Genomic DNA, 26,632 nt, shown 5'->3' on the forward strand with positions numbered 1-26,632 from the left:
GGCTGATCGTCCAAATTTGCGGGTGGAAAGGCGGCCGTTTTTGGCACCGGAAGCTGTCATTTTCGGCGTTGATTCCACAGGTCCCTATATTCTAGTTGTAAACATATAATTTTCCTGGGTATATGTACTAGGTGTAGCACTCCACCATTAGCCAGTCTATGTTTGCATGCTACAGAGTGGCATGTCAAATATATTTGATCTCATCAACTTCCTCATGTAAATTTATTCGCACTCAAGGAATCGTCCCAAGATACTAGCCTGGTGCAGCTGGCCCAGATGTGCTTACCTAATGACATGTGCCATGGCCTGAGGCAAGAAAAATGCGGATACCACCGAGCGCAACTCACGATCCCCGTCGGGACTCTCACGTCAACATCATGGACTCGCCCGTCCTCAACCAGCTGTTCCGTCAGCTTTTTCGGCATCCGGCCTGTCGATCACGGCCGCAATCCTCGATATATCGACAGACACGCACATTCCTCACCCGACGTACACCCACCAAGCGCAAACCGCAAGATGATGGCATGCTCTGGACGAAACGAGGAGATATCCCCAAAAACATCGATGAAGAGCTCTGGTCATATCCGCTGGTCACCGCGAAGGAACTTCGGAATCGGCGGGAGCGCCCGCGGCAGGTCAAGATGCTAACGCGCGAGTTTATCGACGGTAAGTTCTGGGATGCAAGCTAGCCACAGGATCTTTTCTGACACTCTTCCTATAGATAGCCTCTACAACCCGCATTACGGCTACTTCTCGAAACATGCAACCATCTTCAGTCCCGGTGAACCATTCGACTTCAACCATATCGAGGACGGACCCGCTTTCCACCGGCTCCTTGGGCAGCGATACACCGAGTTCGAAGACAAGCTTGACGAGATAAAACCGGATATCGCCAGGCAACTCTGGCACACGCCCACTGAGTTGTTCCGGCCCTATTACGGGGAGACAATTGCGCGGTACCTGGTGTCGAATTACAAACTCACCCTGTATCCCTACCACGACCTGATCATCTACGAAATGGGCGCTGGTAACGGCACAATGATGTTGAACATCTTGGACTTCATCCGCGACACCGATTATGAGGTGTACCAGCGTACCAAGTTCAAGATCATCGAGATTTCGCCCGCACTGGCAGACCTGCAAATGAAGAACTTGCTGCAGACGCTCAACGCGAAAGGCCATCGGGACCGCGTAGAGATCATCAACAAGTCCATCTTTGACTGGGATATATACGTGCACTCCCCCTGCTTCTTTTTAGCGCTCGAGGTATTCGATAATTTCGGCCACGACACTATCCGCTACGATTGTCGCACCGAGCTCCCCCAACAGGGTGGGGTGTTGATTGACGCCGACGGTGATTTTCATGACTTCTACAATACCCAGCTGGACCCTGTTGCGTCTCGATTCCTACGCGTGAGGCAAGCTGCAGCCCGAAGGCCTTTCCCTTGCCCCTTGGGTCCCAGGGTTCTTCGAGGCCTGCGCTCTGCACCTCCTTTCCGCAAAGCCCATTCTCTTCCCGAGTATATCCCCACGCGGCTCATGCAGTTCTTTGATGTCTTGAATCAGTATTTCCCTGCGCATCGTCTGGTGGCCAGTGACTTCAGCTCCTTGCCTGATGCGGTGCCCGGGTTAAATGCGCCAGTTGTGCAAACCCGGTACCAACGGCAGACGGTGCCGGTAACGACTCCATTTGTAAGTTGGCGCTTACCTTTGCTTGTACCTCTGATATGCCGAATTCAGCTAACCAGCTCACTGCAGGTTCATCAAGGCTACTTTGACATTTTCTTCCCAACAGACTTCAATGTCATTGAGGATATCTACCGTGCTGTGACAGGGAAACTGACACAAGTTACGAGCCATGAAGACTTCGTGCACCGCTGGGCCTATATCGAAGACACGGAGACGCGGAATGGAGAGAACCCGCTCCTGTCTTGGTACAAGAATGCCAGCATGTTGATGACAGTGTAGATAATCTGGGGTGAATGACATGTATAAATATTCTCTGTGCTCTGTCGAGCTATGTAAAAAACTCGTGCTAAGTGATATAGTTGTTGTTGAATGCGGTCTTGGAATCGGCACTCCTATGTATCACTTCGCGTCGCATGAATGGGGAGTTCCGAACTGCCTGTCATCATGATGTACTGAAGTACCTTAACGTCCTCACGCGCCACAGCAGAGTATTTCATGGAAAGAGCACTTTCCTCAGGCTCAGGGCCGAGCCTATCTTAGCTCTATTTCCCATTTCACATTGAACTGTCAGGAATAACAGGAGTTTTTGATAGCCCAACTTTGAGGGGTACGCATAGCGTTATGTACCGAGACGAACATCTAGTCCGCCTCGCTCGTATCGATTCTCTTTTTCTAGAATGCTCAAGTAAAGCCGTCCTCCAAGATGCAGCCAGGCCCTGCCGGCATACATACATTTCAAGAAAGTAACAATGAATGAAGAAAAAGCTATTCATATCGCAGATAATAGGAGGACGGGGGAGAAGACGACCATGCAAATCCATCCTGAGATCGGGGAATCAATCTAGAACTCAAACTCCTTGCGGAAAACATTCACATCCATGCCAGCAACTACCTGGTCCGCCAAATCACGCCGGCCCATTTGACTGAAGACGCGGCGGAGCGTGTCGTACAGGTTGGTACTCTGGTTCTGGCTGATGTGCAGCATGCGCTCGAGGCGCTCGTCATCTAGTCCGTGGGGGCCGTTACCATCACTTATGATCTCGCGGGCGCGCTCGCGACCTTCCTGCTCGACGACGCGGTGCATCGATAGCGCGCCGAGAAGGTGCTGTGCGGCTTCGGGATAGCAGCCGATATTGATGCAGGAGACGCCAAGATTGTAGCGGGCACGCACAAAGTTGGGGTTGATGGTTAGTGCTTGCTCGTAGGCTTCGATTGCTTCTTCTGAGCGGCCAGAGTTGGCTAGTGTCGCACCGAGCCGGTTCCAGAGGAGGTGGAGTTGTTCGCGCTGGTTGGTGCTGCCAGACTCGGTGGAGGCCAGGGCAGCGGAGAAGCAGTCGACGGCCTTGTCATACTCTTCAGCACAGTAGAAAAGTACACCCAGACCAACTTGAACATCCGGGTCCATGTGTGCGCCAGATGGAGAGAGCTGGGCTGCTTGGATAAAGAGATCGGTGACGCGTTCGTGGAGGAGCTGCCGGTCGGTGAAACCGAGATCTGCGTCACCAGACACCTCCTTGGGATCGATGATAGATGGATATTTGTTAGATAGCCAGCGTTCCAGAGTCCGGTAGGCGGTCGAATCGTAGCCTTCATTGGTGTATGAAACAGCCAGGCCCATCAAAGCGCCCAGGTTCCCGGCATCGACTTTCAGTGCCTGCTCCAGAGCACGGATTGCAGGCAGCTCCTTCTCGTTCTGTGCCTGTGCAGATCCCAGCATCGTCCAGGCCTGCACATGCTGCGGGTCCTTCTGGACCGCAGCCTCGAAAGCGAGCGCAGCCAGAGACAGGTTGCCACCCTCGCGCATAATCTTGACACCCTCCTCGAACGGGTTATTCACTGATTGATACACATTCTCTTCCTCGAACATGTAGTCACCAAGCTGTGGATCCCGGAACCGCGTATTGAGAGTGTCGAATCCCTCCCAGTCACCGAGATCACCAACATGCACGCTATCGGTGACCTCGAAGCCATCTTCTTCCTCAACCAATTTTCTGGTCGCTGCCGTCTCAGCCTGGACTCGCTGCCACACGGATTCAAAGGCGTCATTGGATGTGGGCACTGACCTGTCCAGCTCGTTCAGCTCCGCCTCCATCGCCGCATTGGCCTCCTCATCTGTGCGAGTCTCATTGCCAGCGGTCTCCATCTCCGCAAACTGCGCCTCCCAATTCTCATCGTCTAGCTCAACCATACGGCCCTTCCCCTTGTCTTGTGAAGTTCCCTGCGCCGGGTCCTGCCGCATCATAGGGCGCATCATCCCCATGCCACCCATGCCACCCATGTACCCGCCCATCATCGGCCGCTGATATCCCGCCATGAGCGGTGGAGTCGCCGTTGATGTCGTCGGACTTGACGTCTGCGGCATACCCATCCGGTTTTGTTGCTGAAACCGGGCAAACTCCGCCGGTGAAAACCCAGATCTGTTGTTCATCATACCCTGCTGCGCAGCGCCTGGAAACGCAGCCTCCATACGTGCTTGCTCCCCCGCATCGAACTCCGCCGCCCAGCCTGGTGATCCCGTGCCAGGCGGAGCTGTTTGAAAGTTCTCCAACTCCCGCCGCATATGCTCCATCGCAAACGGCTGCGGCGAGGGTCCGGGTATTTGTTGGCCGGGTTGTTGCATGAACTCGTCCATCATCTGCTAATATTGAAATGTTCCCATCGGGAACGCATGGTTAGACTCCAATCTGCGCATGATCTCCTCTTCATTCCGGGAAACCGAAATGGGATGATAGGGAATACATGTTCTGATGGGCTCAACACACCTGGTCCTGTCCCCCCATCATACCGTGTGACCGTATGCCTTCCTGCATTCCCGGTCCACGGCCGACCAGCCGATCCCGCTGGAGCGACTTGTCATCTTGAACGTGTTTCGTAAATTGCGTCAAAGGATTGCCCGCTGTGGAGCATTCCGCTCCGCCGAGAAATGACATGGTGATGGGACTTGCGTTGTGAATAACGTAGAAAGAGAGAATGAGAGAGAATGAATTTGTCACAAGACGTGTAACTATGCCGAGACCAATGCAGAGAAGAGAACGCCGCCCCGGGATTCTCAGGCGTGGGGTTAGATCGCTCACTAATAGCGCTTTCCGCCAGCCGAGGTTCCATATTGGTCACGTGCACCGAGTGTCGATCGGTCTCCATTTCTCGGCGTGGAGATGAGTAAGCGTGCAGGTATAGAAATGGATCAGACCTCATATTACAACGTCTATGTTGACCTACAGTGAGTAGGTCCTTATATGCTGGCTCTGGACCTCGCACTCAGATGTGCAGTTCACCGGAAAGCAGTTAAATATACAGATTTGGGTATATCAAATAAAACGACAGATATTCTAATTGACGTGTAAAAGAGATATAGATACCTAGGTAGGTAATTAGTTATCTTCTTCTGTTCACTTCGGCGATTAATTCAAGACTAATAACTACATATTTCAAGTACGCAGGACCGATCCATACATTTGCAGAGATCCACTCTTCTGGTGCCCAATGTTGTGATGGGGTTTGTCTTGCTGCATCCATTGATGGTGCAGAGATACACGCCGTCATGATTGCGATCATGAAGCCTGTAAGATGCACAGGATGAAATCTTGAAATGTTGCAGGGTGAGACTGGCGTGGTTCGAACCCACAACGTCAGCCTCACTGCCGCCTTGGAATGTGACAGCTGCGAATAGCTTCACTTCACATCCCCAAGCGAAACATCACGGCCCTGCTTCAGTATACAACATTATATTCTCAGAACTAATATATGTATAAATATAAATATAAATATAAAAATAAAAAAGATCAGAGGAGTTTCTCCTCTTTTGCCCCAAGTCCTGGGGTTAGAGAGCCCAGTCTTGGAAGTCCCGCCCACCCACCGGTCAACCCCCCCCGCCATCTACAGCACCCAGTATTATGCTGCGTGGCACGCCTACAGGCGCCAGGTGGCTTACCAACTCGGCCACCGGGGGGAGGTTGTTGTACATGAGACCTGGACCTGAGTGATATGCAGCAATCGCTCACTTTTTAGGCAAACACAGGCAGAACGCGTGATCAATCAAGGATCCGCTTCCATGATATAATACAATCAAGATAAAAGATGCAGTACAAGACAGCAGCGATGGTCTATAATACAATACTTGTCCAAGTTCTCGACTTTACTCCGTCCCCTCTCCCTCCTCCCCACTGGAGCCCTGTTCAGCATTCATCATTCCAATTCCAACCTTTCGCCGATCCGTGAAATTCACCCGCAATTTCCGCCCATAGGGTGCCTTCCGACTCAAGATATCTTTCGCCCGAGCCGCACTCTCCACATCCAAGAACTCAACATGGGCAAATCCACGCGGCACGCCAGAGCGCCGGTCCACGGGAACCCGCACATCAATGATATTATGAACATCCCGGATGAGCTCCTGCAAATCCCGGTCGGTGAGCTCAAAGGGAATGTTGCCGATGAAAAGACAATTTGAAGGCGGGCCCGAAGCCGGCTTGTGTTCGATCTGACTGCGGGCAAACTGCACGACAACCGTGCGACCCTCCAAAAGCTGCAAGTGCTGGTTTTCAATGGCGTTGGTGGCTTCTTCAACGGTGTTGAATTGGACATAACCAAACCTGCAGAGATAATCGCGTTAGTGATCCCTATGTCCCTTGAACACAGCCCTGGCAATGCCTCGATGGCAACCCAAATGACAGTCTCTTATCAGGTACCCACCCTTTACTCAGTCCCCGATTATCATGCACAATCATCGACTTTAGCACAACGCCGTACGCTTCGAAGTGTTTCCGCAGATCCTCGGCTGCAATGTCGTAGAAAATGTTCCCAACATATACAGTCTCCGAAGGCGGATTAGCGTCGCATTCTTCTAGCAGACGGGTCTGCTGATCTAGGTACTGGAATCGTGTCTGGCGCTTCCGTTGCGCTTCACGGGTTTCTTTTGGCGCGTCTTGGTTTTCCAGTGCCTGCTGGCCTTCTTGCTCCACGGGCTGTTCAGATGTCTGGCTTTCTTGTGGCAAGGGGGTTTCCGCGTTATCTTTGGAAGAGTTCCATCGGATTTGAAGGGCGGAGACATATGGAGTCTGCAGGCCGAGAGTGGAGGTACCGGTTTGGATTGGGAGAGCGCATCGTGATCGAGAGATTGAGCGCGATGTGTAGGGTAATGGCGAGGACAGGAAACGTGATGCGGCGCGGCGGAGAGGATTCCTAGATGGAAAGAGGAGCGCTGGTTAGCGGTTGTTTCCTGGTCAGGGTGGAATTGTTGTATGAGGATGCCCCAGTGAATGCCAACGCGGGAAGCGATCAGAAGATGGACTCAACCTACATTGTGAGAAAATCGACGAGAAATCAAGTGACCGCCCAGTGTCCTAGAGAGATGAAAAGGGCTGATGCTAGACAACATTTGCGCCAACCTGCACCCATCAAAAGATTTCCGGGGTCGATAACGATCACGTGATAAATACCTATCAGTGACCTCGGCTCTCATGTATAGTTAACCTCTTCCGTATTTTTAGACTGGTGTCTCTCAAAATGCTTCGATCATGCTAGCATTACGAGGTGTTGTGAATGCAGAGCTTTAAATCCATCATACTCAGGCAAAGTGAAATACCAAAGATATAATTGTCAGAGTGGAGTCTGCATATCGATCTACATAGTGCCATAGACTAAATATGATACAGGCAGAGAATAAATCATGCTAGCACCATCATAAAAACCCTCCCATGAACCAACCAACATTGCTTTTCAGAGAACAGAGCCCAAGGCCTTCCCCCAAGATACAACACGCAAGGGAAACGGATTCCAATATCCAATAGACACAAGAATGTTTGGGTCACAAACTTCCAGTCCATTATGAAGACGCCAAATGCAGAATCTCGGACTCAGAGGAAGTATGATAGCCAAACTAGGGCAGAACCTCTCAATAAATGGGTTAGAACAAGATATTTAAGCACGCCTCCGGTCAAAGCGCATTATACTGAGCCTTGACTCCGATCAGTGCTCCCGGGCTGAGATATGGGTGTAAATCCGGGTATTGATGATGTACCGCTGTTATCGCTGTTTGAGGATGGCGAGAACATATTGCTGGGCAGTCGTGACAAATTATTCATCAGCGACGGGTCTCGTGCGGTTGCTAAAGGGCTAGAGACAGCGGGCTGTGATAACCCAACGGTTTGCGGAGTGGGCTGTCGTTGGGGGTCCATCATGGGCCAGAACTGATTCGAGGTATCGAGAGTAGGATTCTGGATGTATGTATCCCAAGCATCCTAGTGCCAGTTGTCAGTTGTTGAATGATATCAGGTGAGAGAGGCTCAGGAACTTACCCAGTCGAGATTCACCTGCATGTCCGGCATTTGGCCGAACATGCTGCTGAATGGCGAGAGAGGCCCACTCGGCATTTCGGCCGAAGAGGTGGCCATGCCAGTCGGCATAGGCGAATCCGACATTTTGAACATAGGATCGTTGAATGGAGTTGAACCCGAGTTCATCGGGCTCATGCCGCTGCTCAGCAGACCAAGAGTCATCGCAGCATTCTGCTTCTCATCCTGTGGCTCAAAGATGGTACTCCCGGCGCCGTTTTCAAGGCCTGGGATCGTGCTGTGCAGCTTGGATATCATCACAGCAAGAATGTTGCTGGCCTTGTAAGCCTCCATGCTCTCATCCCGCATTTCAACCCAGATCTCTTTCGAGCGCTGAATTGCGGCCATCATCTCATCACCCCGCTCCCGGCCCCAAGTGTAGGTGTCGCCGGATGATCGTCCGGATGCCTGCAATTGGTAGCTTTGGTATAAGTCAAGGGTAGCGATCGTGGCAGCGAGCAGGAAGTCGGTCGAGCTGAGAGAGCTGACTAGGTTGTAACGGCCGCGTAGGCGTCCATGCCGCGTTTCAGCGTGCAGGATTGTCTGGACCTTCAACATCTCCATGGCTGAGTCGATACATGTTCGCCGGGAATATGTGAACCGAGGACTTTCGCGCGCACGGCACAAGTATGGCCGGTGGAGCACAATCTGTGCCTTGTGATACACAGTATTTACCTAGTGACGGTCAGTGTGAGTCCAATAACGGACTGCTCAGCGGTGCTTACAGAAAAGCGGGACATGATGAGGTTGACTGGATCGAGCTGGCAGTCTTCCATCGGCCGAAGCTGTAGATGATCAGGAATAAGATCCCTGGCATGGCGAAGATCGGCGTCTAATTCCATCACCTTGTCATATGAAGTGGAGTGTACAGCCGAAGCATGCTCGTTGACACGACCAAAAGCATAGACCAGGCGAGCCTTGGTGATCAGATACGAGATTGGCGTGGGCTCGCACACCTGACGCGGCTGAGGAAGCTCTTTGCAGTCTTCATCAAAATCATCGTCATACAAATTCCGTGGCAGGTCGGTGTCGCTGTCCGCAGCGCGAAGCATGCTCGGCATTCCGACCTGGAATGAGAAAAGCAAGTCTGCCTGTCGGACGAATGACCAGACGCGACGTCGCATCTCGCCTTGAAAGGGAGTGATGTTGGGGAACGCCTTTGAATCGCGGTGATAACCCATTCGCATGGCCAGGCGGGCAATCACACCCGTGAGTACCCAGACAGAGACGTCTGCCTCCCGTGTCTGGGAGAAGTCGCCATGCAAATGGAACACCAGCGACTCGATCAGGTATGGATGTGGTTTGGTGTAATCTGCCAATGTTAGGCACTGGGCCACCGAGTTTCGGAAGCTCCCTGCCATGTCCATGGCCTTGCCTCGGAATTCTGGTGGTTCATCGCCTTCTCGGTGATATGACAGCATCGCCAACCTCATCATGGCAAAAAGCATGGCAATCCACACAATCTCTGTTTTACTGGGGTTTTCCCAGTGTTTATTGTATTGTGATTGGAATGTTGGACCGTGAAGAATATGGGTAGCAGGGTCATAGCTGTTGAAGTAGCGAGCCACAAGGAGATCGGTGGTGTATTTTGAGGGCAAAGTGGCCAGGATCTCCGCTCGGCTCAACGGTTTCATCACACCAAAAAGCAGGGCCGAGCCGGGAACATCAGTCTGTGGCTGTGTTGCCTTGACCTTCTCCGCCTGCTCTTCAAATTGCTGCTTATGTGTCGAGAAGAAATTTCGCACCTCGGAAATCTATATCCAGCCAAAGTCAGATCCAGTATGGGATTTTTGATCAAGGCAGCCCAGCTTACATCATTCAATACAGAGGCCCAGTGGGCTTCACTGATGTAGTAAGACTTGTTGTTGTCCATCTTCATAACACCAAATGACTTGGTCACCTGCTCTGTGTCGCTCTCGTCCGCCATACCATTTCCGTCCTCATCGAAGTCCAGTTCGTTCGAGAGCCCTGTTGACGGGCCACTGCTTTCTCCTGAGATGGCAGCCAGGGCAGCAGCTGGACCCGCAGACTGTGCACCATTGGTCATCAAGGACAGCACCAGTCCCTCCAAACGATCAATCCGATTCTGCATATCATCGGGTGAAGTGGGAGATGTTTGTTGCTGAGGAGAGTTCTTCTTCCGAGCCCCGGCTTGGGCATAGCTACATGAGGCCGCGTCGCCTCGTTTGACACAGTTTTCACATGGGTGGGTGCGGTTACATTTCAGTCTGGAAGATGGGTCAGCTTGAATGCGCTCGTGGGGGCATGGCCGTGGGAACTCACTTTCTGTTTCGGCAGGGTGCACAAGACAGAGGTACTCGGTTTCGTTTTCGAATAACCCTGAACTCTGGCGAATGGCCGGCGCTGGACGAAGTGGTGGAGGGCGGTGTAGGCGTCATTTTTCAGTGAGGTCACTGTTGTTTGGGGTGTTTCGGTGTCGTCGCAGAAAGAGATTTCACTGTCGTAGTAAAACTTTGCTGTGGGCGCATGTAACTTTCTGCCCTACCGCAATTCCAAGTCCGCCAGATGTCCAGCAGATGAGCGATCGCAAACTTCTCAACTTTCGCTCAGACCTCCAACCGCGCAGTCCAGATGGAAGGGTCTTGTTTTGCGAGGTCGTCTGAGAAGTCGGTTTCAGCCTCGAGAGGTGCGTTCAGTCGTGAACTCGTGAAATTTGATTGGAATGCAGTGTCTTCTCCGTCGTGAACACGCAGCGTTGCGCCACTTCAAGTGTTGGACCCGCTCGAGAATATCGCACAGCAGATAACGTGCGCCGATGCCAGTTGATGGAGATCGCGGGAGCCTGCAGCAGGTTGCGATGCAGGTGTAGTCGCGCAGGGTGGTTCGCGAGTCGACGGGGTCGAATGGCGTGGTGGAAGCTCTAGGTGAGAGGGGTTGATGGTTGAAGGATGAGACTATGACGATGGCTATCGCTTTCTCGGAATTTGAGAGCGTGGGGGCCAGAAAATCGCAGCGAGGTCACCGATGTGGATGAAGAGTGAAGAGGTGGTCGATGTTCGCACAACGTCGCCGTTCCCCTTGAGGGTTTGCGAAAGAGAGAAGAGAAAGGACGGTTGGAAAGGTCCACGTTATGATTAATCCGTTATCTCCGGGCTTGGGGCTTATCACTATGGATGAGCTTGCGCAGACTTGGACCCCTGATTCTCTCGCTGTGGGTGATTGCGAAGCGCTCTCTGGGCTTCCAGCAGTGCTTAATGAATGGGACCAATGACGGTCCGTTACTTGGATGATCATAGCATCATCGGGCAAAGATCCCGAGTGGTCTTTTCTTAATTTCTCCTTCACCCCTCGGTCTGATTACTCTGATTGGCTCACCGGATTGAGTGAGTCATGACGGCACACGCCAAACATGCACCTCCCATCCTCTCGCTCTGGATGTACTTGCGATATGGCGCTTGCTATGCGAACCATGGGACTATGGTCATCATCGCTCTGCTTCGTTCAGAAAAGCTTGGTCAACGGGTTATCCACATCCCCCGCCAATGCAGGTATTATACCTCGGTACTCTTCTGTACATGCATTACATTCTTGCAGCGCCAGTTCACACACCGCAATCCTCCACCTGGTCCCCACGTCTCCCATTCTAGCAATACACAAATCAATAAAGCTCTGGAGCGGCTATGGGCGCTTGGGTACGATTCAATAGTACCAATCACCTATCACACACCCCGGTCAAGGCCAGCATGGCCAGCATGGCCAACATAGCAAACAAAGGAATAGCAAATCTAATTGCGCAGGAAATGTGCAACTACCCTGCAAGCACCAGTGGATACATGATACCAACGAACCTGGTCGTATTATAAGAGGATCTCCCGACCTTCATCGAGTTTGCTTCTTCTTTTCTCTCTCTATGGACAACTTTTCTTAGTCCTTTGAAGTCCCCTCCATCATCATGTCTGACAGTTCTCGGGGCCGAGGCCGAGGTGATCGTGGACGGGGTCGTGGAGACCGGGGAGACCGTGGTGCTGCCCGTGGTGGTGGTGGTGGTGGTCGTGGTCGCGGCCGAGGAGATATGGAGCTGCCCTACCGCCCCGCCGACCGTGACACCCGCGGTGGAGGCTTTCGAGGAGGTGACTTTCGAGGTCGTGGTGATCGAGGTGGTCGCGGAGGAGATTTCCGCGGTCGCGGCCGTGGGGATTTTGGAGGACGTGGTCGCGGAGGCTTTCGAGGGGGCCACCAAGGCCCCCGAATCTTCAAGTAGGTCTCTTTCCATCCCTTCAACGTGTCCCAACTCTAACAAGTACTTTTGACATGGCTCAGTGAGGGCCATGCTGTCCCCATACCTGATGCACAAGTGGAAAAGATCGAAAGCGCGGCGGCCAAAGACCTCGTTGTCGCCCGCCAGAAGAACCCGGGTGCGCCCCGATATCCTCAGCGGCCCGGCTATGGCATCGCCGGCAAGCCGGTGACTCTGTATGCAAACTACCTGCCCTTGACGGCGGTGGGCAAGAGTCTGTTCCGCTACCATGTGTCCATTGCGGCTGAGGCGTCCGGTCGTGAGCCGGCTGGCCGAAAGGCCAGACAGATCGTGCGACTCTTGCTAGAGGAACACTTCCCCAACAACCGAAACACCATCGCGACTGACTATCGCTCAACTCTGATCTCATGTACCCAATTGCCTCAGATGGGCGAGTACGATGTACGGTACAAAGACGAGAACGACGACGACTACCCCGAGAATCCTCGCGTGTACAAGGTGACCTGCCAACACACCGGCAGACTCGACCCAGCCGACTTGGTGAACTACCTGACTTCCACCAAAGCGGGTGATCTGCTGAACTCCAAGCCTGAGATTGTCCACGCCTTGAATGTCATCTTGGGCCATCATCCTAAGACCGACCGGTCCGTCGTTTCCGTGGGCGCCAACAAACACTTTAGTCTTGACCCGGCCACCACGGAGCGGGCCAGCCTGGGTGGTGGTCTCGAAGTGCTACGTGGTTTCTTCGTCAGTGTGCGTGCCGCTACGGCCCGTGTCCTGCTGAATGTGCAAGTCAAGTACCTAGCCTGCTTCCAGGAAGGTCCGCTGGGTATGGTGATTAGTGATTACCAGCGCTCCAACCGCAATCTCTATCGTCTCGAAGCCTTCCTCAAGCGCATGCGGGTCCGTGTCACACATATCAAGCGCAAGACGAACAGCGGCCAGCCCCGGCCCCGTATCAAGACCATTGCCGGTTTAGCGACGAAGGCTGATGGGAGAGGCGCCGAACCCCGATCCAGAGTGGCTCGTCACGGCGCCTGTCCTCATGAAGTGGAGTTCTTCATGAATGCCCCGGGTTCTCAGCCTGCGCAGGCCAGTGGTGCTGAGCCCAAGGGCAAGAAGGGAAAGAAGGCTACCCCGAAAGCGGGACCTCAACCGGCCGGCGAATGGATCACGGTTGAGAATTTCTTCAAGCGGGGTTAGATGCTATAACATCACAACGAATAATACAATTAGGCTGACCGATTGCGCAGAGTACAACATGGCAGTCAGCCGTGACATGCCCGTCGTCAATGTCGGCACGCGAGAAAAACCCGTCTATCTACCCGTCGAAGCGTGCGAGGTTGAGCCTGGCCAGCCCGTGGGCACCAAGCTCTCTCCGAACCAGACATCCAACATGCTGGGTTTCGCGGTGATCGGCCGGAAGCCGGCACAGAATGCTCAGTCCATCGCGACGAAGGGTGTAGGCATGATGGGGCTGGGTGAGCCCTTGAATGCCACCTTGGTAGGAACACTCGCACACCCATTGTTAACATGCACGATCTGATCTGTTTGTCTTCTAGGCTGCCTTCGGTATCAAGATCAATTCCAACCTCATCACCGTGCAGGGCCGTGTCCTGCCTCCGCCGCGGATCTACTATGCCGGTCAAAAGGAGATCCAGACAATGGGCGGCAGCTGGAATATGCGTTCTATCCGCTTCTCCAAGCCCGCAGCTTTGAAGAAGTGGACATGGCTGTACATCGACTCGAACCACGCCCGCCGTTATTGGCCCGACCCAAATGCCTTCAATCAGTCACTGTCCAAGTTCACGTCAGTGCTTAAAGCCTCTGGTATTAATGCCGAACCACCACTTCGAGGCATGCGCATTCAGCTGGATGGCAACAATGATGCTCAGGCTATTGAAAGAGCCGTACGCCAGCTGCAAGATGATCACAACTATCCTTCTTTGATCCTCGGCATCCTGCACACCAAGGACACCGCGCTCTATAACTGCGTCAAGCAGGTGTGCGACGTCCGCTGCGGTGTCCGCAATGTCAACGTGCAAGCCGAGAAGCTCAAGGACGCAAATGACCAGTACTGCGCCAACGTCGGACTCAAGGTCAACCTCAAGCTCGGCGGCGGTAACCAGTCCCTCCGCCCAGCCGACCTAGGCTTCTTCGCTGACGGTAAAACCATGCTTGTCGGCATCGACGTCACCCACCCGTCCCCGGGCTCTTCGCGCACCGCACCCAGCGTCGCCGGCATTGTCGCCTCCGTCGACGCCTCGCTTGCCCAATGGCCCGCGGGAATCCGCATCCAACCTCCACGCCAGGAAATGGTCGCCGGTCTCGATGACCTCCTGACATCGCGCATCAAGCACTGGGCCCAAAACAACCGCAACAACTACCCCGAGAACATCGTCGTCTACCGCGACGGCGTCTCCGAGGGTCAATACGACACCGTGCTCGACAGCGAACTGCCGCTCCTCAAGCGCGCCTGCGCCGCAGTCTACCCACCCGCCGACCAGAAGCGCGGCCTCCCCCACATCGCCATCGTCGTCGTGGGCAAACGCCACAACACACGCTTCTACCCAACCGCCGACGCCGACGCCGACCGCTCTGCAAACCCGCTCCCCGGCACCGTCGTCGACCGCGGCATCTCCGAGTCCCGGAACTGGGACTTCTACCTGCAGGCCCACTCCGCGCTGCAGGGCACCGCCCGTCCGGCCCACTACTTCACCGTCTGGGACGAGATCTTCTACCCGCGCCACCCGGCCGCGCCGGGGTCCGGCGCGCCCGGCGCCGCGGACGTGCTGCAGGACCTCACGCACAAGATGTGCTACTTGTTCGGCCGCGCGACAAAGGCCGTCAGCGTGTGCCCGCCGGCGTACTATGCGGATCTGGTGTGCACGCGCGCCCGGTGCTATCTCAGCGAGTTGTTTGATCCGTCGCTGACGGGGTCGCCCGAGGCCAGTGTTGCCGGTGGCACCGAGGGCGGCAGGGATGCGCCTGAGCAGAGCCAGGTCGAGATTCATCCCAATGTGCGGGACACGATGTTCTACATCTAGACCGGTTAATCGGTGTCCTAGTCTCAGTGTCAAGTCATGCTCGATGAGTGATATCGGAGACGGTGTGCTCTTACAAGAGAAGTGGAAGTCAGCGCCGGGAGAGCGAAGGAAAGAATAGTCTTGAATCAGGAAGAGGCGGAGGGCGATGATAGGGAGCTGGTCAAATTGATCTATTGACGAATTTCCTTGGTATGAGGTAGTATCTCTTGATTGGATTCAATGGGCTCGGGCATTGGAATGGCAAATTTGATTGACGCCCGAATCTTGGGATTGACGAATATCTGGATTGGTGTCGTCCCTGGAAGACAATCTGATCAAGTGTTGTTTGATCATTTCAACGTTCTGCCATTTGTGATTTATCGATTACTAGTTTGCCAAATTGTTGAACTCAGCCTGATGTCACTATTTGAATGGATCGTTGATCAATTTTCAGTATCATTCTCACAGCCAGGGCATAAAGTATGTATGTCCTCGGTCTCTGATGGTCGATGATGGTAGATAATCTTGTACAGGCAACCTTGTAAGCAAGGTATACAGAAAGTGACAGTAGTAAAGTGTAAGCACACCTGGCGCAAGAAATATGGAAGAAGGATGGAAATAAGGAGATAAGAAAGCAACAAAGAAAAATGTCAGGAATGGCAAGGTGGCGGTAATTTCCAGGCCAAAAGACTCATCCACGTAGAACCGAACAATAACCTGTCTTCCGGCCTTGTCTGATCCGTTTTCTCTTTGAAATCTGTGGGTATCGGTACATATCGCTCGTGATTAGGCTAAGGTAGGGTAGCTAGCCGTGCATTGTGGCGGCAGGAGCAGGAGCAGTGGAGAACCGAGGGTAGCCTCGCATAGCCAAGTCGAGTCGGCAGGTTTCCGAGCCATTATCCAGAGCCTCTTCCTCCTCTGCGTGTAGCCCTGAAGTGCACTGGCGCTCATTCTTCATCACCAAGACCCCAGGTGGGCTGGTTGTGGCGGGAGGGGTTGTGCATGTGGGTTGCGGTGCGCTTGGGCTGTGGGGACTCGTCGTACATCTCCCATTGGGATTCCATCTGCTTCACGGCCTTTGAATGGTCTGAGGTGATGGACTTCTTGTCCTCGGTCTCAACTTCGGTGGGCTCTAGCGAGGCATCGGTCATCTCCCAGTGGGGTTCGAAGTCCTTTTGGCGGTTTATGTTGTTGCCAGCAACAGACAATGGCCGCTGCTGCTTGTTCTCCTGCTCGCTGGGCATGGCCTCGCCATTGTCGCTGAACAGGCGGTTCTCGTACAGCTGTTGGCCTCGGTGCTGGTAAGAGCTGATAATCCGATCGTCCTCGTACCCTTCGTCGGTATCACTCATCTCAAAATGCACATCTGCATCCCGACGAGGCTTGGGGACGTGGGGCCTGGCCGGCGGGGTCTCGACATCCTCGCCCTCATCGCTGTAGCCAAAGTGACGAACCTCTTCGGCACGCTGGGCACGCGAAGGCTTCACAGGGGTGGTGAAATCACCGAGGTCCCACTGCGACTGGTGACGGGACTTGCCACGCTTAGGTTCATCCTTCACCTCCAGCTCGCTGTTGTCCGCGCCAATCTCGAAGTGTTTAAATTTCCTGGGGTCGGTCTTGTAAGGGGCGCGGTCGTCGGTGAGTTCATCATCGCTAGCGAAGATGCGGTTACCCTGGGACTTGCCGGCGCCAGCCTTGGGCCCAATCACCGTCTCGGACTTTGACGGTGTCGCGGGGGGCTCGTCATCGATAAAGAGTGCACTCAGGTCCCGCGCGGGGGGCTGAATTGAGGACGGCGCATAGGGGCGTACAGGCTGCGAGGTGTCCTTGCTGGGCGACAAGAGTTCGGTGAGGGATGCCGCCGCAAAAGGATCCATGCGATGTTTCTTGCCAGGCGAGCCCGGTCTCTGGGCAGTCGCATTGCGTTCCTCCTCTGCGTCGGCCTTCTGAGGAGAAAGGAGCTCTGTGAGGGACCCGGCACCGTAAGGGTCAATGAAATGTCTCTTGCCTGGAGAGCCAGGTCTTGCGGGTAGGTCATTGGCATCGCTGTGCGAAGAGGCTAGTGGTGGTGTTGATTTCGCAGCCGCGGCGGACTTCAGCAGACGGACCTGTTCTTTGGCGTCGCGGATGGGCCAGCTTCGTCCGCGCGCTCCAATAACCTCCACCTCCTTCAGCAACGAACCCTGGTCCCAATAGATGCGAATCTGTTGGATCTCATTTTGCGCATTGTAGTGAACGATGTGGAGCTGGAGAAAACTGCATTAGGTACCCTGCGACGGAACTTCTGACCATGCCATTTGGGAAATTTACCGTGGGGAAGGTCGCGACGCGATCAATCAGGAAGTTATCGTCGAGCGATGGGAGATAGGCCCCGCCACCTTCGCTAAACTCCAGCGTGGTCTCAATATCCAGGATCAAGGAGTCGTAGCTCTCGATGGCATTGATAATCTGTTCTCCTTTCTTCTTCACAATGCTTGACTGACGCGACGTATGGGTGAGGACCGCATCTTTCCCCTCGACGGAAGTAGTGGTGGGAACATAGAAGAGCGACACATTGGCAGCGACAGCCACGTCAGGGTTCTTGGGGTTCGCAAGGAACTTGTTGTAATTGTCCTTGAAGAAAGACATGGTGCCAGCCGTGCGGTTACAGGACGATGCAAGGGAACAACGCGCAGGGTGAATGGAAAGAGATGGGAAGTTATCAGGGGCGGGAAATGAAAACAAGTCGAGAGGGGCGGCCTTCTTGCTGGGGCTCAGCAGCGGAGACTCGAGGATTGAGAGGGCAGTGTCGGGGAAGAACGAGGACGAACTACGGAGTCTTCTGGAGCCCAGAACCAGAGTGTTTGCCTGCAACTACGCGACACCTGGCTTCGAGGGAAGGGAGTACCGGGTACATGGGGAACATACAGCGACGCCCGGTGGGGGCGCGGTCACCGGTACCTGCATTAGCGAAGAAGTCGGCAAGGCGAATCGTAATAACAACGCGCACGGGAACCAGCAAAACACGCCAGTGTTTCACCAGCGAAGCCTACGGAGTTGCAGAGCCACGGTTGGGCCCGAACCGCGTCTCTACGGCAACTTGTGCGTGCCGCATCTAGAAATAGAGTTCAAGGTTCAAAGAAGCCGAATTCCAGCTGCAGGTTCTGGGATCGCGTATATTGTACATTTTGAGGGTGCTGCCAATCATAAGATAGGAAAAGCCGTTCATCTTTGCAATAGCAATATGTCCCGCGGTGCAGAGTCTTGGTAGATCTTTTGGGCTGGGTATGGAACATCTGCACGGTGACTCCGGCTTCGAAATTTCAGGTCGTGCGCCAGAATGGAAATGCATGATCAATAGCGGATAGCCATCGCCGGTCTATCCAGGCTCGGCATTTGAGGCGCCCTTGCCCCGGAGCCTGCGCTCACTGGGACGAATTGAAAACAAATCAGATTGCAATTCTGGTATCCATGTGAACTCCCGGGAGCGCCGATCAACAATTGTCTGTGTTTTTTCTTTCTCTTTCCCGGGGATGAATCTGCTCGACCGAGGGTGTGCTCATGCCTTTAGAAGCTCAAGACATCGCATGTCAAGTATAATCAAACGGTGCAGATCGCGGGGGGTTGGGTATGTGTTGCGGCTCGTGTCTCGTTACAGGGGTCTGCCGGAGAACTTTGCATTAGCGTCTGATCGCTTTTCGTAGTAGTTGGACATGTTGAAGGTCACCCACCCAAGATAATCTTCTTTGATAGTACCAATGGCATTGATGGCAGCTACGTCGGGCTTCACACCCAGAATCTTGAGGCGTAAGCTCGTGCCTTTCTCGATCACCTGATCGGCATGATCAGTGTACTGTGGAGGCACGGTGTTCGGCTCCCATTTAATATCAGAGGGAATGTTCTTCGAAGAGTCAGCGGGGCGGTTCTTTTGCGGCATGCGGGTCATCCATACTTTTCGCGCAATGAAGACAGACAGTGGGCCAGACAGAGTGAAGATACCAGTGGGCTTCACGGAGGTAACAATCGCATCGACCTAACCATCAGGTCTCACGGTCAGCAGAATTCCAGAAAACCAGAATCTCAGCTCGAGATCCGTCCACGTACCGTCTCGCCTCGGAATGGCTTCCAAATGATCGCGCGATACTTGATGGTATATTCTGCATTCCCACTAGATGGGATCACTCGTCCCTCGCCAATGTCGACCATGTCCATCACGCAAATCACAAAGTGGTCACCAGTACACCGGCCTTCCTCCTCCTCGTTGAGTCGACTGATCAGATAGTCTCGCATATTCGGACCGAAGTAGGACGGATGCAGCGAGATGATCTTTGTCTCCTCCTTGAGAAAGAACATCTTCACGGTAATCAATAGAACGAGTTCAATTCGTGGTAATGGTGGTGGATTGGCAGGTTCGTGATGCTGCCACAAAGAGATAACGGTCGAACAGTCAAGGGATCGTTCGTCCCTACAAGCCAATTGTACCCGAGACGTTTCAGATGCTGGAATCAAAGGATCGTCGCTGCTCCAGGGGAGTAATCCGTGAGGTCGATGGGAGGTCAAGGGTGGGTGGATGCCACAGCTAGCTCATGACCGTTCAGCAAAGGGAGTGGAGGGGAGGATTCGCGCTGTGAAGAAATGAATGAATGCAAGATATTTATGAGCAGTTGCTGGATCTGCCTAGGTGGAGAAGGCAGATTCACAGGTGCTGCGGGCGCGCTTTCTGACGCTGCTTGGATTGTCGCCGGGTCCCGCCAGAGCGCCATGAGCCATAGCTGTCACGTGATCATATTTACTGTGGGTGGTTGCATGCACGATGCAGAAGTTGGCTGGCAGGCAATCGAATTAGATAAAGTTCGGAAAGACCATGTGATAAAGAAAAAGTGATCTGTTTGAATTGATTGAGTTTGGGACAACTTGCGGTATCGAAAAGTCCTTGATCCTGAAAGCATGTCCTTCATTCCCACCGCCCAATATATATCCGTCAAGTTGGAACTATAACTACTGTCAAATTAAGAGAATGCAAAGGTAGCGTGTAAACAAGTACCTTTGATTTGCACAAAGAAGCGAGTGACGGAGATAAAGACTCTCCGCTATAGCTGGTCAAGCGATCCTAATCTGAACTCTACCCTGGTAATGATCAACTGAGCCATCTTGTGTGTATGACAAGGAGTTTATTGTAGATCCAACGCAATGAAGCCAATCGGAAGCCCACCTAACATAATGGTTCTTTTATAGGGATTTCCAAGGTCTATTCCCATCCAAATACAATAATTGGACTAATCCAGCCTCTATCTCATTTCTTATCTTTGTCTTGATAGTCGCGGGGGGAACTAAGAAAAATGGGATGTAGCACCAGTAGATTGGTTTTTAAGACTAGAAAATACTGGTGGATGCCTAATAATTGAAGGCAGTAGGCACCCTGACCGCCGCAGTACCCTCATGACGCTGGCGTACTGTCCGCTGTGTATGTACGCGAACCCCTTCGTTTTTCGCTGCATCACTAGTTTGCTAACATCTTACCTTTCAACTCCCTACTTTTTTTCCCGTGCAACTCACCTACCGCCGCATAACATCACCCTGCAACCCAAACGCCAGCACCGTCCGTACTTTCTCAGAATCAACGCCGACCACTAGGCCATGGCTAAGAAGACTCAAGCCGACGACCCGTTCAGCAGAGAAGTGCTCCGTGTCCGAGCCGAGTATGAACACCGTCGCGTTACTACCAATCTTTATCCCCCTAGCGGTCGACCAATTCTCGAACTGGACCTCCAGCGTGGTGACAAGTCTTACATGACGTACTGGTTTGACGACGGCACCAAGTATGGCCAGTGCGTGCGCGTCTTTGACGTTCCCGGTACTCTCTCAGGCGATATCCTACGGCTCCGTCGCAACTTGCCACCTATGTCGGGTCATTTTGAGATCGATGGCAACGATGTACGTCCATTGGACCACTGTCTGGAGCATTCCTGGCTCATAGAGGACGACTCCGAGGACGTGAGCGAGCTAGTTTCCAAGCTGCCTCTCGTTTGTGTCCACCCAGCAAAGCATTTTGTTAAGAAGGGCAAGTACCGAAGCGAGATCGAGAATCTCACCAGGTGCCAGGGCGGCTCTATACCAGGCCATCCACTCTCTCCGCACGTTATCCAGCTTCTCGGCAGGTCTGCCGACGGGCAACTCGTCTTTGAAAGGCTATCATCTAGCGCGCGCACTCTCGGTCGCTTCTCCTCCTTGGCCGTTTACAAGAGCTGGATTTTGCAACTCATTGACTCCTTGGATTTCCTTCACTCCATTGGCATCGTCCACCGCGACTTGCGCGCCGATAACCTTCTCTTTTCAGATAACGGGGAGCGCCTGGTTGTCTGCGATCTCGAAAGTCGCTGGGGACAGCGGTCAGCGCCCGAGGTTGCCTTCCATGGAGGCCTGGAGGACTCCGGTTGGACCTCTAGATCCGACATATATGCCATTGGAGATTGTATCAAAAGCATGGTTTACGCAAATGGGCCGATCACGCACTTCATCGAATGGCCTGTTCCACCTCCGCTCCAGGCCATTGTCGAAGCTTGCATGCGTTCGAGGCCGGAGGAGCGTCCAACCCTGGCCGACTTGCGTTTCATGGTGGAGGAGATCCAGACGGAAGCAATTTAGAGCACATGGGAGCTTGGAGGTTTAGGCATGCCCTTATTCCTTGACTTAGACACGAACACAACTCTCAACAGCTCTTCGCATTGCCAAGATGCCCTGACCGTCACGGTTTCAGTCTGCGTGATTACCTGCGTGGCTCATCATGTGTGGGGAATAGTGCGCTCCCTGGTTGTGTTGATTGGTAGGCTCCCCGCTTGACCAACTTCTCTCGGGAAAGAGGGCAAGCAGGATTGGCAGCTTCTGGGAGTCTGACAGCAGCCGGGCAGGCGAGCCGTTCTTCAACTGCAAGGACACCCGGTCGTTGACAGCTGGGTACGTGTGACATAGGACGCCGTAGGCAGCCCTCACATGCAGATAAAGGCGGCCCTGTCCGCGCTGTTAGGTAGTGTAGGTAGGCTGTAAGCCACTGAACGTAGGGGCAAAGACGGGATGTAGTCAATTAACAGGTAAAATAGAGTATCCAACAACTGTTCCTGTCTAGCTGGGGACAGCTGAGCTAACTACGGTCATGTGATATGGGATATGTCTTTTGGATTTATTGCTAAATATCAGCTACTAATTCACAATGCTTTTCGACCATTAGCTCATCTCGAGAGCATACCAAGAACGGATCAAGGCAATTGAAAAAGTCACACGTGGTGGGTGCTGCGACCCCAGGATACGGTATTTACCATATCGGGACCGCCTCGGCGCATGTGGCCGTACCCGATTGCACCACTCAGCACGTCCGTTTTAATGATGTAGCCGGATTCATCTTCCCCCAACCATCTGATCCTCCCCAACTCCACAAGTCATCGCCCTGGTCAAGCCGTCAACCCAGAATGACACTCAATCTGGAAAAACAGCTGCTTTTTGTGAGGCTTCAAATCTGGCCATTTGTCCGATCCCAAGAGAACCCCAGCTGACATGAACCAGTATGGAGCTTATCATAATAATCCGGTATGATGATTTCCTTGCTCCTAACAGCACAAGGCCATGCTGACCACAGAGCTAGGTGAATGTCGCCATCCACATCACCTGTGTGCCTATACTGCTGTTTACTGGCATTGTCCTCGTATGTTCTTTGGGCAGCAGCTCTCACATGACGAGTAACTCACGATTGATCTACAGGCATGCAACTGCCCGCCGCTCTTCTCTCTCCCCGATGCTCTAAGCTTCGAGCACCTTCCTGCCAATGCGGGTACCATCGGGGCTTTCATCTACGCTATTTTCTATGTCCTCCTTGAACCAGTCGCGGGTGGCCTCATTGCGCCGCTGGTGATCGCTGCAGCCGCCGCCGGTAACTACCTCCTTGGAACGTACGGGATGATTGTGAACTACTATGCGGGCGGCATCCATGTCGTGTCGTGGTTGCTACAATTTATTGGACACGGGGCTTTTGAAAAACGAGCGCCGGCGCTACTGGACAACCTTGTCCAGGCGTTGCTGCTGGCACCACTGTTCGTGTGGATGGAGATCTTGTTTTTCTGTGGGTATCGCCCGGAGCTGAAGCAGCGCTTCGACAAGAACGTGGAGCTGGAGATCGAGAAATTCCGGAAGCAGCAGGAGAAGGAGAAGGCGGCGAAATAGGCTGGATGTGTTGGTATAGGGAATGCCACTGGGAAAGATCGGTGCACCGGTCGGCTATGACGGAACTGTCTCACGGGGATATTCTCGGGATAGTAATTAATGATGGGAATGCGGAGTTTCTTTTTTCTCGGGTCCTCACGATAATATGACATGCCCCTGCCCAATAGCTTTTGTGTGGATTCGCATCGCATCATGGCGTAGGCAGAGAGCTTTTTCTCACCACACTCCCCTGGCTCGCTCTGAATGTGCCTGGCAGAGGTCGATCGAGGAGCCTGCTAGAACCAATCCAACACCTCATCCGTCGAGGACGGAGAGGTTGTGTACAGAGTAGAGACGTATGTACATACAGTCGTGTTGATGTCCCGTTGCCGTGACGAAACTACCTTACCTAAGCGTCTCACTTGACCATGAATCCCGCAGATCCGAGAAAGAAAAAAACGGAAGGGCTGGCCCGCCCTCGGAGCACCCAACCTCCCCTAACGGGGGACTTCCCCCGGCTCAGGAGGCGGGCATGATGGGAGTCAAACGAGCCATAGGATTGTTACTCGAGTAGATGACCGTAGGAAAAAGTCCCAGGGCAGACAATTGGCACTCCCTAGCAGCACCGAAGAGTACACCGTGGAGGTCGCAGGCGCACTAGGGCCACATCGGAGGGACCTGCCACCAAAGCGGCTTAGCGCGAGTCCTGAGAATCCAATCCTCCCCCCGACGACAAAGCTCTCCTTCCCACCCGTCCACAACCTTCCTCCTCTCGATCTCCTCTCCCCAATTACATCTCTCCTTCAGAGAATTCATCCTCCCATCCTCTGAACCCTCCTTCATAATGTTCAGGAACGCTCTGCGGCAGTCCAGCCGCTCCGTTGCGGCCGTTTCGGCCACTGGCCGCATCGCCTCGGTGAGTCCATCCCATCCTGGCCATCTTCGTCCATCGCCAGTCCGACCTTTTCCATCTTGAATCCGAGCTCGATTGGTCCTCGGATCCCATCCCTCCCCTTCGCCAACCCATTGAAGATGGCTCAGCCCCCCCGTCGCTTCCGAAGCCCGTCGTTGACAAGATTTTCGTCCCTATGCAGGTTCGCGCGGCTGTTCCCGGCCCCGTCTCTGGTGCCGCTAAGCAGGTTCGCTCCTACGCCGCTGAGGCCAAGGCTGCCCCTACCGAGGTCTCTTCCATCCTTGAGCAGCGCATCCGTGGTGTCCAGGAGGAGGCTGGTCTCGCCGAGACCGGTCGTGTTCTGTCGGTCGGGTACGTCAATTCGCCCCGGGCGGGTAAAGGGTGCCGTGGGAAAAATTCGGTCACCGAATACAACTACGCCAATTTCGCCCATATCAGCCACAATGCGATGCCCTGCCGAACGAGAAACTGATTGAGCTTTGAATAGTGACGGTATTGCCCGTGTCCACGGCATGACCAACGTCCAGGCCGAGGAGCTGGTCGAGTATGTGTTCCCCCGAATGTCTTGGCATTCTGAAAACCGGTAAACTAACCCGCCCCCAGGTTCGCCTCCGGTGTCAAGGGTATGTGCATGAACCTCGAGGCCGGCCAGGTCGGTGTCGTGCTGTTCGGTTCCGACCGTCTCGTCAAGGAGGGCGAGACTGTCAAGCGTACCGGCGAGATTGTAAGTCAAATTCTCCCCCTTGGAGATCCGACCCTGATATTGGATCCTGCATCTCCATCCTTCCCCTGCAAGCAAGGCTCACCCGTTCGTCCAGGTTGATGTCCCCGTCGGCCCTGAGCTGCTCGGCCGTGTTGTCGACGCTCTGGGTAACCCCATCGACGGCAAGGGCCCCCTTAACGCCTCGGACAAGCGCCGTGCTCAGCTGAAGGCCCCTGGCATTCTGCCCCGTCAGTCCGTCAACCAGCCCGTCCAGACTGGTATGAAGTGTGTCGACTCCATGGTGCCCATCGGCCGTGGTCAGCGTGAGTTGATCATTGGTGACCGTCAGACCGGTAAGACTGCCGTCGCTCTTGACACCATGCTCAACCAGAAGCGTTGGAACGCCAGCGGCGACGAGTCCCAGAAGCTGTACTGTATCTACGTTGCCGTCGGTCAGAAGCGTTCCACCGTTGCTCAGCTCGTCAAGACCCTTGAGGAGAACGACGCCATGAAGTACTCCGTTGTCGTCGCTGCCACCGCCTCCGAGGCCGCCCCTCTGCAGTACATTGCTCCCTTCACCGGCTGCGCCATGGGTGAGTGGTTCCGTGACAACGGCCGCCACGCCGTTATCATCTACGACGACCTGTCCAAGCAGGCCGTCGCCTACCGTCAGATGTCTCTGCTGCTGCGCCGTCCCCCCGGTCGTGAGGCCTACCCCGGTGACGTTTTCTACCTTCACTCCCGTCTGCTGGAGCGTTCCGCCAAGATGAACAAGACCCACGGTGCCGGTTCCCTGACTGCCCTGCCCATCATTGAGACCCAGGGTGGTGACGTGTCGGCCTACATTCCCACCAATGTCATTTCCATTACCGACGGCCAGATTTTCCTGGAGGCCGAGCTGTTCTACAAGGGTATCCGTCCCGCCATCAACGTCGGTCTATCCGTGTCCCGTGTCGGTTCCGCTGCCCAGGTCAAGGCCATGAAGCAGGTTGCCGGTTCTCTGAAGCTTTTCTTGGCTCAGTACCGTGAGGTCGCTGCCTTCGCCCAGTTCGGTTCCGATCTGGATGCCTCCACCAAGCAGACCCTTGCTCGTGGTGAGCGTCTGACTGAGCTGCTCAAGCAGAAGCAGTACTCCCCCATGGCTGTCTCCGACATGGTTCCCCTGATCTTCGCCGGTGTCAACGGTTTCCTTGACTCCATCCCTGTCGCCAAGATCCTTCAGTGGGAGTCCGACATCCTTGCCCACCTTAAGACCAACCACCCCGAGATCCAGCAGACCATCGAGAAGGAGGGCCAGGTCAGCAAGGAGCAGGAGGCCAAGCTCAAGGAAGTCATCGGAGCTTTCAACAGCTCCTTCAGCGCATAGGTGAGCTAGAAAACACCTGAGTGATCCCATGAGTGGTTTTTGCCAACTGTTTTCCTGACTCTATGTGTATAGACAAGATAGCTTGTACAATTTTGAGCCCATTGTTCGTTCTGTTCCCTACCTGTGCTGGCGCCCTACAGCGGATCTTTCAAGTTCCCCCTGGATGTAGCGATGTAAGGCATCTATCTACTTGTCCGGGGAGAATCGATTTCCATGGG

The 26,632-nt window shown here is 53.9% G+C and overlaps 9 protein-coding genes across 9 annotated transcripts; 5 read left to right on the plus strand and 4 right to left on the minus strand.

The window, feature by feature from the left end:
- Nucleotides 1-377: 377 nt before the first annotated feature.
- Nucleotides 378-1,968, plus strand: N7459_002239 (class I SAM-dependent methyltransferase; the record flags this gene model as incomplete). The annotated part of the gene is made up of 3 exons (XM_056941424.1): nt 378-666; nt 722-1,692; nt 1,759-1,968. The coding sequence occupies 3 exons, from the start codon at nt 378-380 to the stop codon at nt 1,966-1,968; spliced, it is 1,470 nt and encodes a 489-aa protein (XP_056803279.1).
- A 562-nt stretch (nt 1,969-2,530) lies between these two features.
- On the minus strand, nt 2,531-4,619 carry N7459_002240 (tetratricopeptide repeat protein; the record flags this gene model as incomplete). Its single annotated transcript, XM_056941425.1, has 2 exons — nt 2,531-4,324; nt 4,452-4,619. 2 exons carry the CDS (start codon nt 4,617-4,619, stop codon nt 2,531-2,533), a joined length of 1,962 nt encoding a protein of 653 aa, XP_056803280.1.
- Nucleotides 4,620-5,824: 1,205 nt separating this feature from the next.
- On the minus strand, nt 5,825-10,417 carry N7459_002241 (uncharacterized protein; the record flags this gene model as incomplete). The annotated part of the gene is made up of 7 exons (XM_056941426.1): nt 5,825-6,278; nt 6,379-6,886; nt 7,706-7,925; nt 7,983-8,693; nt 8,744-9,772; nt 9,832-10,246; nt 10,302-10,417. 7 exons carry the CDS (start codon nt 10,415-10,417, stop codon nt 5,825-5,827), a joined length of 3,453 nt encoding a protein of 1,150 aa, XP_056803281.1.
- A 1,634-nt stretch (nt 10,418-12,051) lies between these two features.
- On the plus strand, nt 12,052-15,284 carry N7459_002242 (putative RNA interference and gene silencing protein (Qde2); the record flags this gene model as incomplete). Its single annotated transcript, XM_056941427.1, has 4 exons — nt 12,052-12,236; nt 12,300-13,435; nt 13,491-13,741; nt 13,800-15,284. 4 exons carry the CDS (start codon nt 12,052-12,054, stop codon nt 15,282-15,284), a joined length of 3,057 nt encoding a protein of 1,018 aa, XP_056803282.1.
- A 926-nt stretch (nt 15,285-16,210) lies between these two features.
- N7459_002243 (uncharacterized protein) lies at nt 16,211-17,891 on the minus strand (the record flags this gene model as incomplete). The annotated part of the gene is made up of 2 exons (XM_056941428.1): nt 16,211-17,509; nt 17,574-17,891. The coding sequence occupies 2 exons, from the start codon at nt 17,889-17,891 to the stop codon at nt 16,211-16,213; spliced, it is 1,617 nt and encodes a 538-aa protein (XP_056803283.1).
- A 1,003-nt stretch (nt 17,892-18,894) lies between these two features.
- Nucleotides 18,895-19,595, minus strand: N7459_002244 (DNA-directed RNA polymerase II subunit RPB7; the record flags this gene model as incomplete). The annotated part of the gene is made up of 2 exons (XM_056941429.1): nt 18,895-19,275; nt 19,347-19,595. 2 exons carry the CDS (start codon nt 19,593-19,595, stop codon nt 18,895-18,897), a joined length of 630 nt encoding a protein of 209 aa, XP_056803284.1.
- A 1,284-nt stretch (nt 19,596-20,879) lies between these two features.
- Nucleotides 20,880-21,887, plus strand: N7459_002245 (uncharacterized protein; the record flags this gene model as incomplete). Its single annotated transcript, XM_056941430.1, has 2 exons — nt 20,880-21,337; nt 21,401-21,887. 2 exons carry the CDS (start codon nt 20,880-20,882, stop codon nt 21,885-21,887), a joined length of 945 nt encoding a protein of 314 aa, XP_056803285.1.
- An 818-nt stretch (nt 21,888-22,705) lies between these two features.
- Nucleotides 22,706-23,453, plus strand: N7459_002246 (2-hydroxy-palmitic acid dioxygenase MPO1; the record flags this gene model as incomplete). Its single annotated transcript, XM_056941431.1, has 4 exons — nt 22,706-22,738; nt 22,800-22,823; nt 22,879-22,938; nt 22,995-23,453. 4 exons carry the CDS (start codon nt 22,706-22,708, stop codon nt 23,451-23,453), a joined length of 576 nt encoding a protein of 191 aa, XP_056803286.1.
- Nucleotides 23,454-24,276: 823 nt separating this feature from the next.
- Nucleotides 24,277-26,414, plus strand: N7459_002247 (F1F0 ATP synthase subunit alpha; the record flags this gene model as incomplete). The annotated part of the gene is made up of 5 exons (XM_056941432.1): nt 24,277-24,348; nt 24,527-24,696; nt 24,833-24,889; nt 24,949-25,069; nt 25,164-26,414. The coding sequence occupies 5 exons, from the start codon at nt 24,277-24,279 to the stop codon at nt 26,412-26,414; spliced, it is 1,671 nt and encodes a 556-aa protein (XP_056803287.1).
- Nucleotides 26,415-26,632: the final 218 nt, after the last annotated feature.

This window comes from Penicillium hispanicum (genome assembly GCF_028827665.1).
Source record: "Penicillium hispanicum strain IBT 35686 chromosome Unknown utg000002l_segment0_segment0, whole genome shotgun sequence".
NCBI classification, from domain to species: domain Eukaryota; kingdom Fungi; phylum Ascomycota; class Eurotiomycetes; order Eurotiales; family Aspergillaceae; genus Penicillium; species Penicillium hispanicum.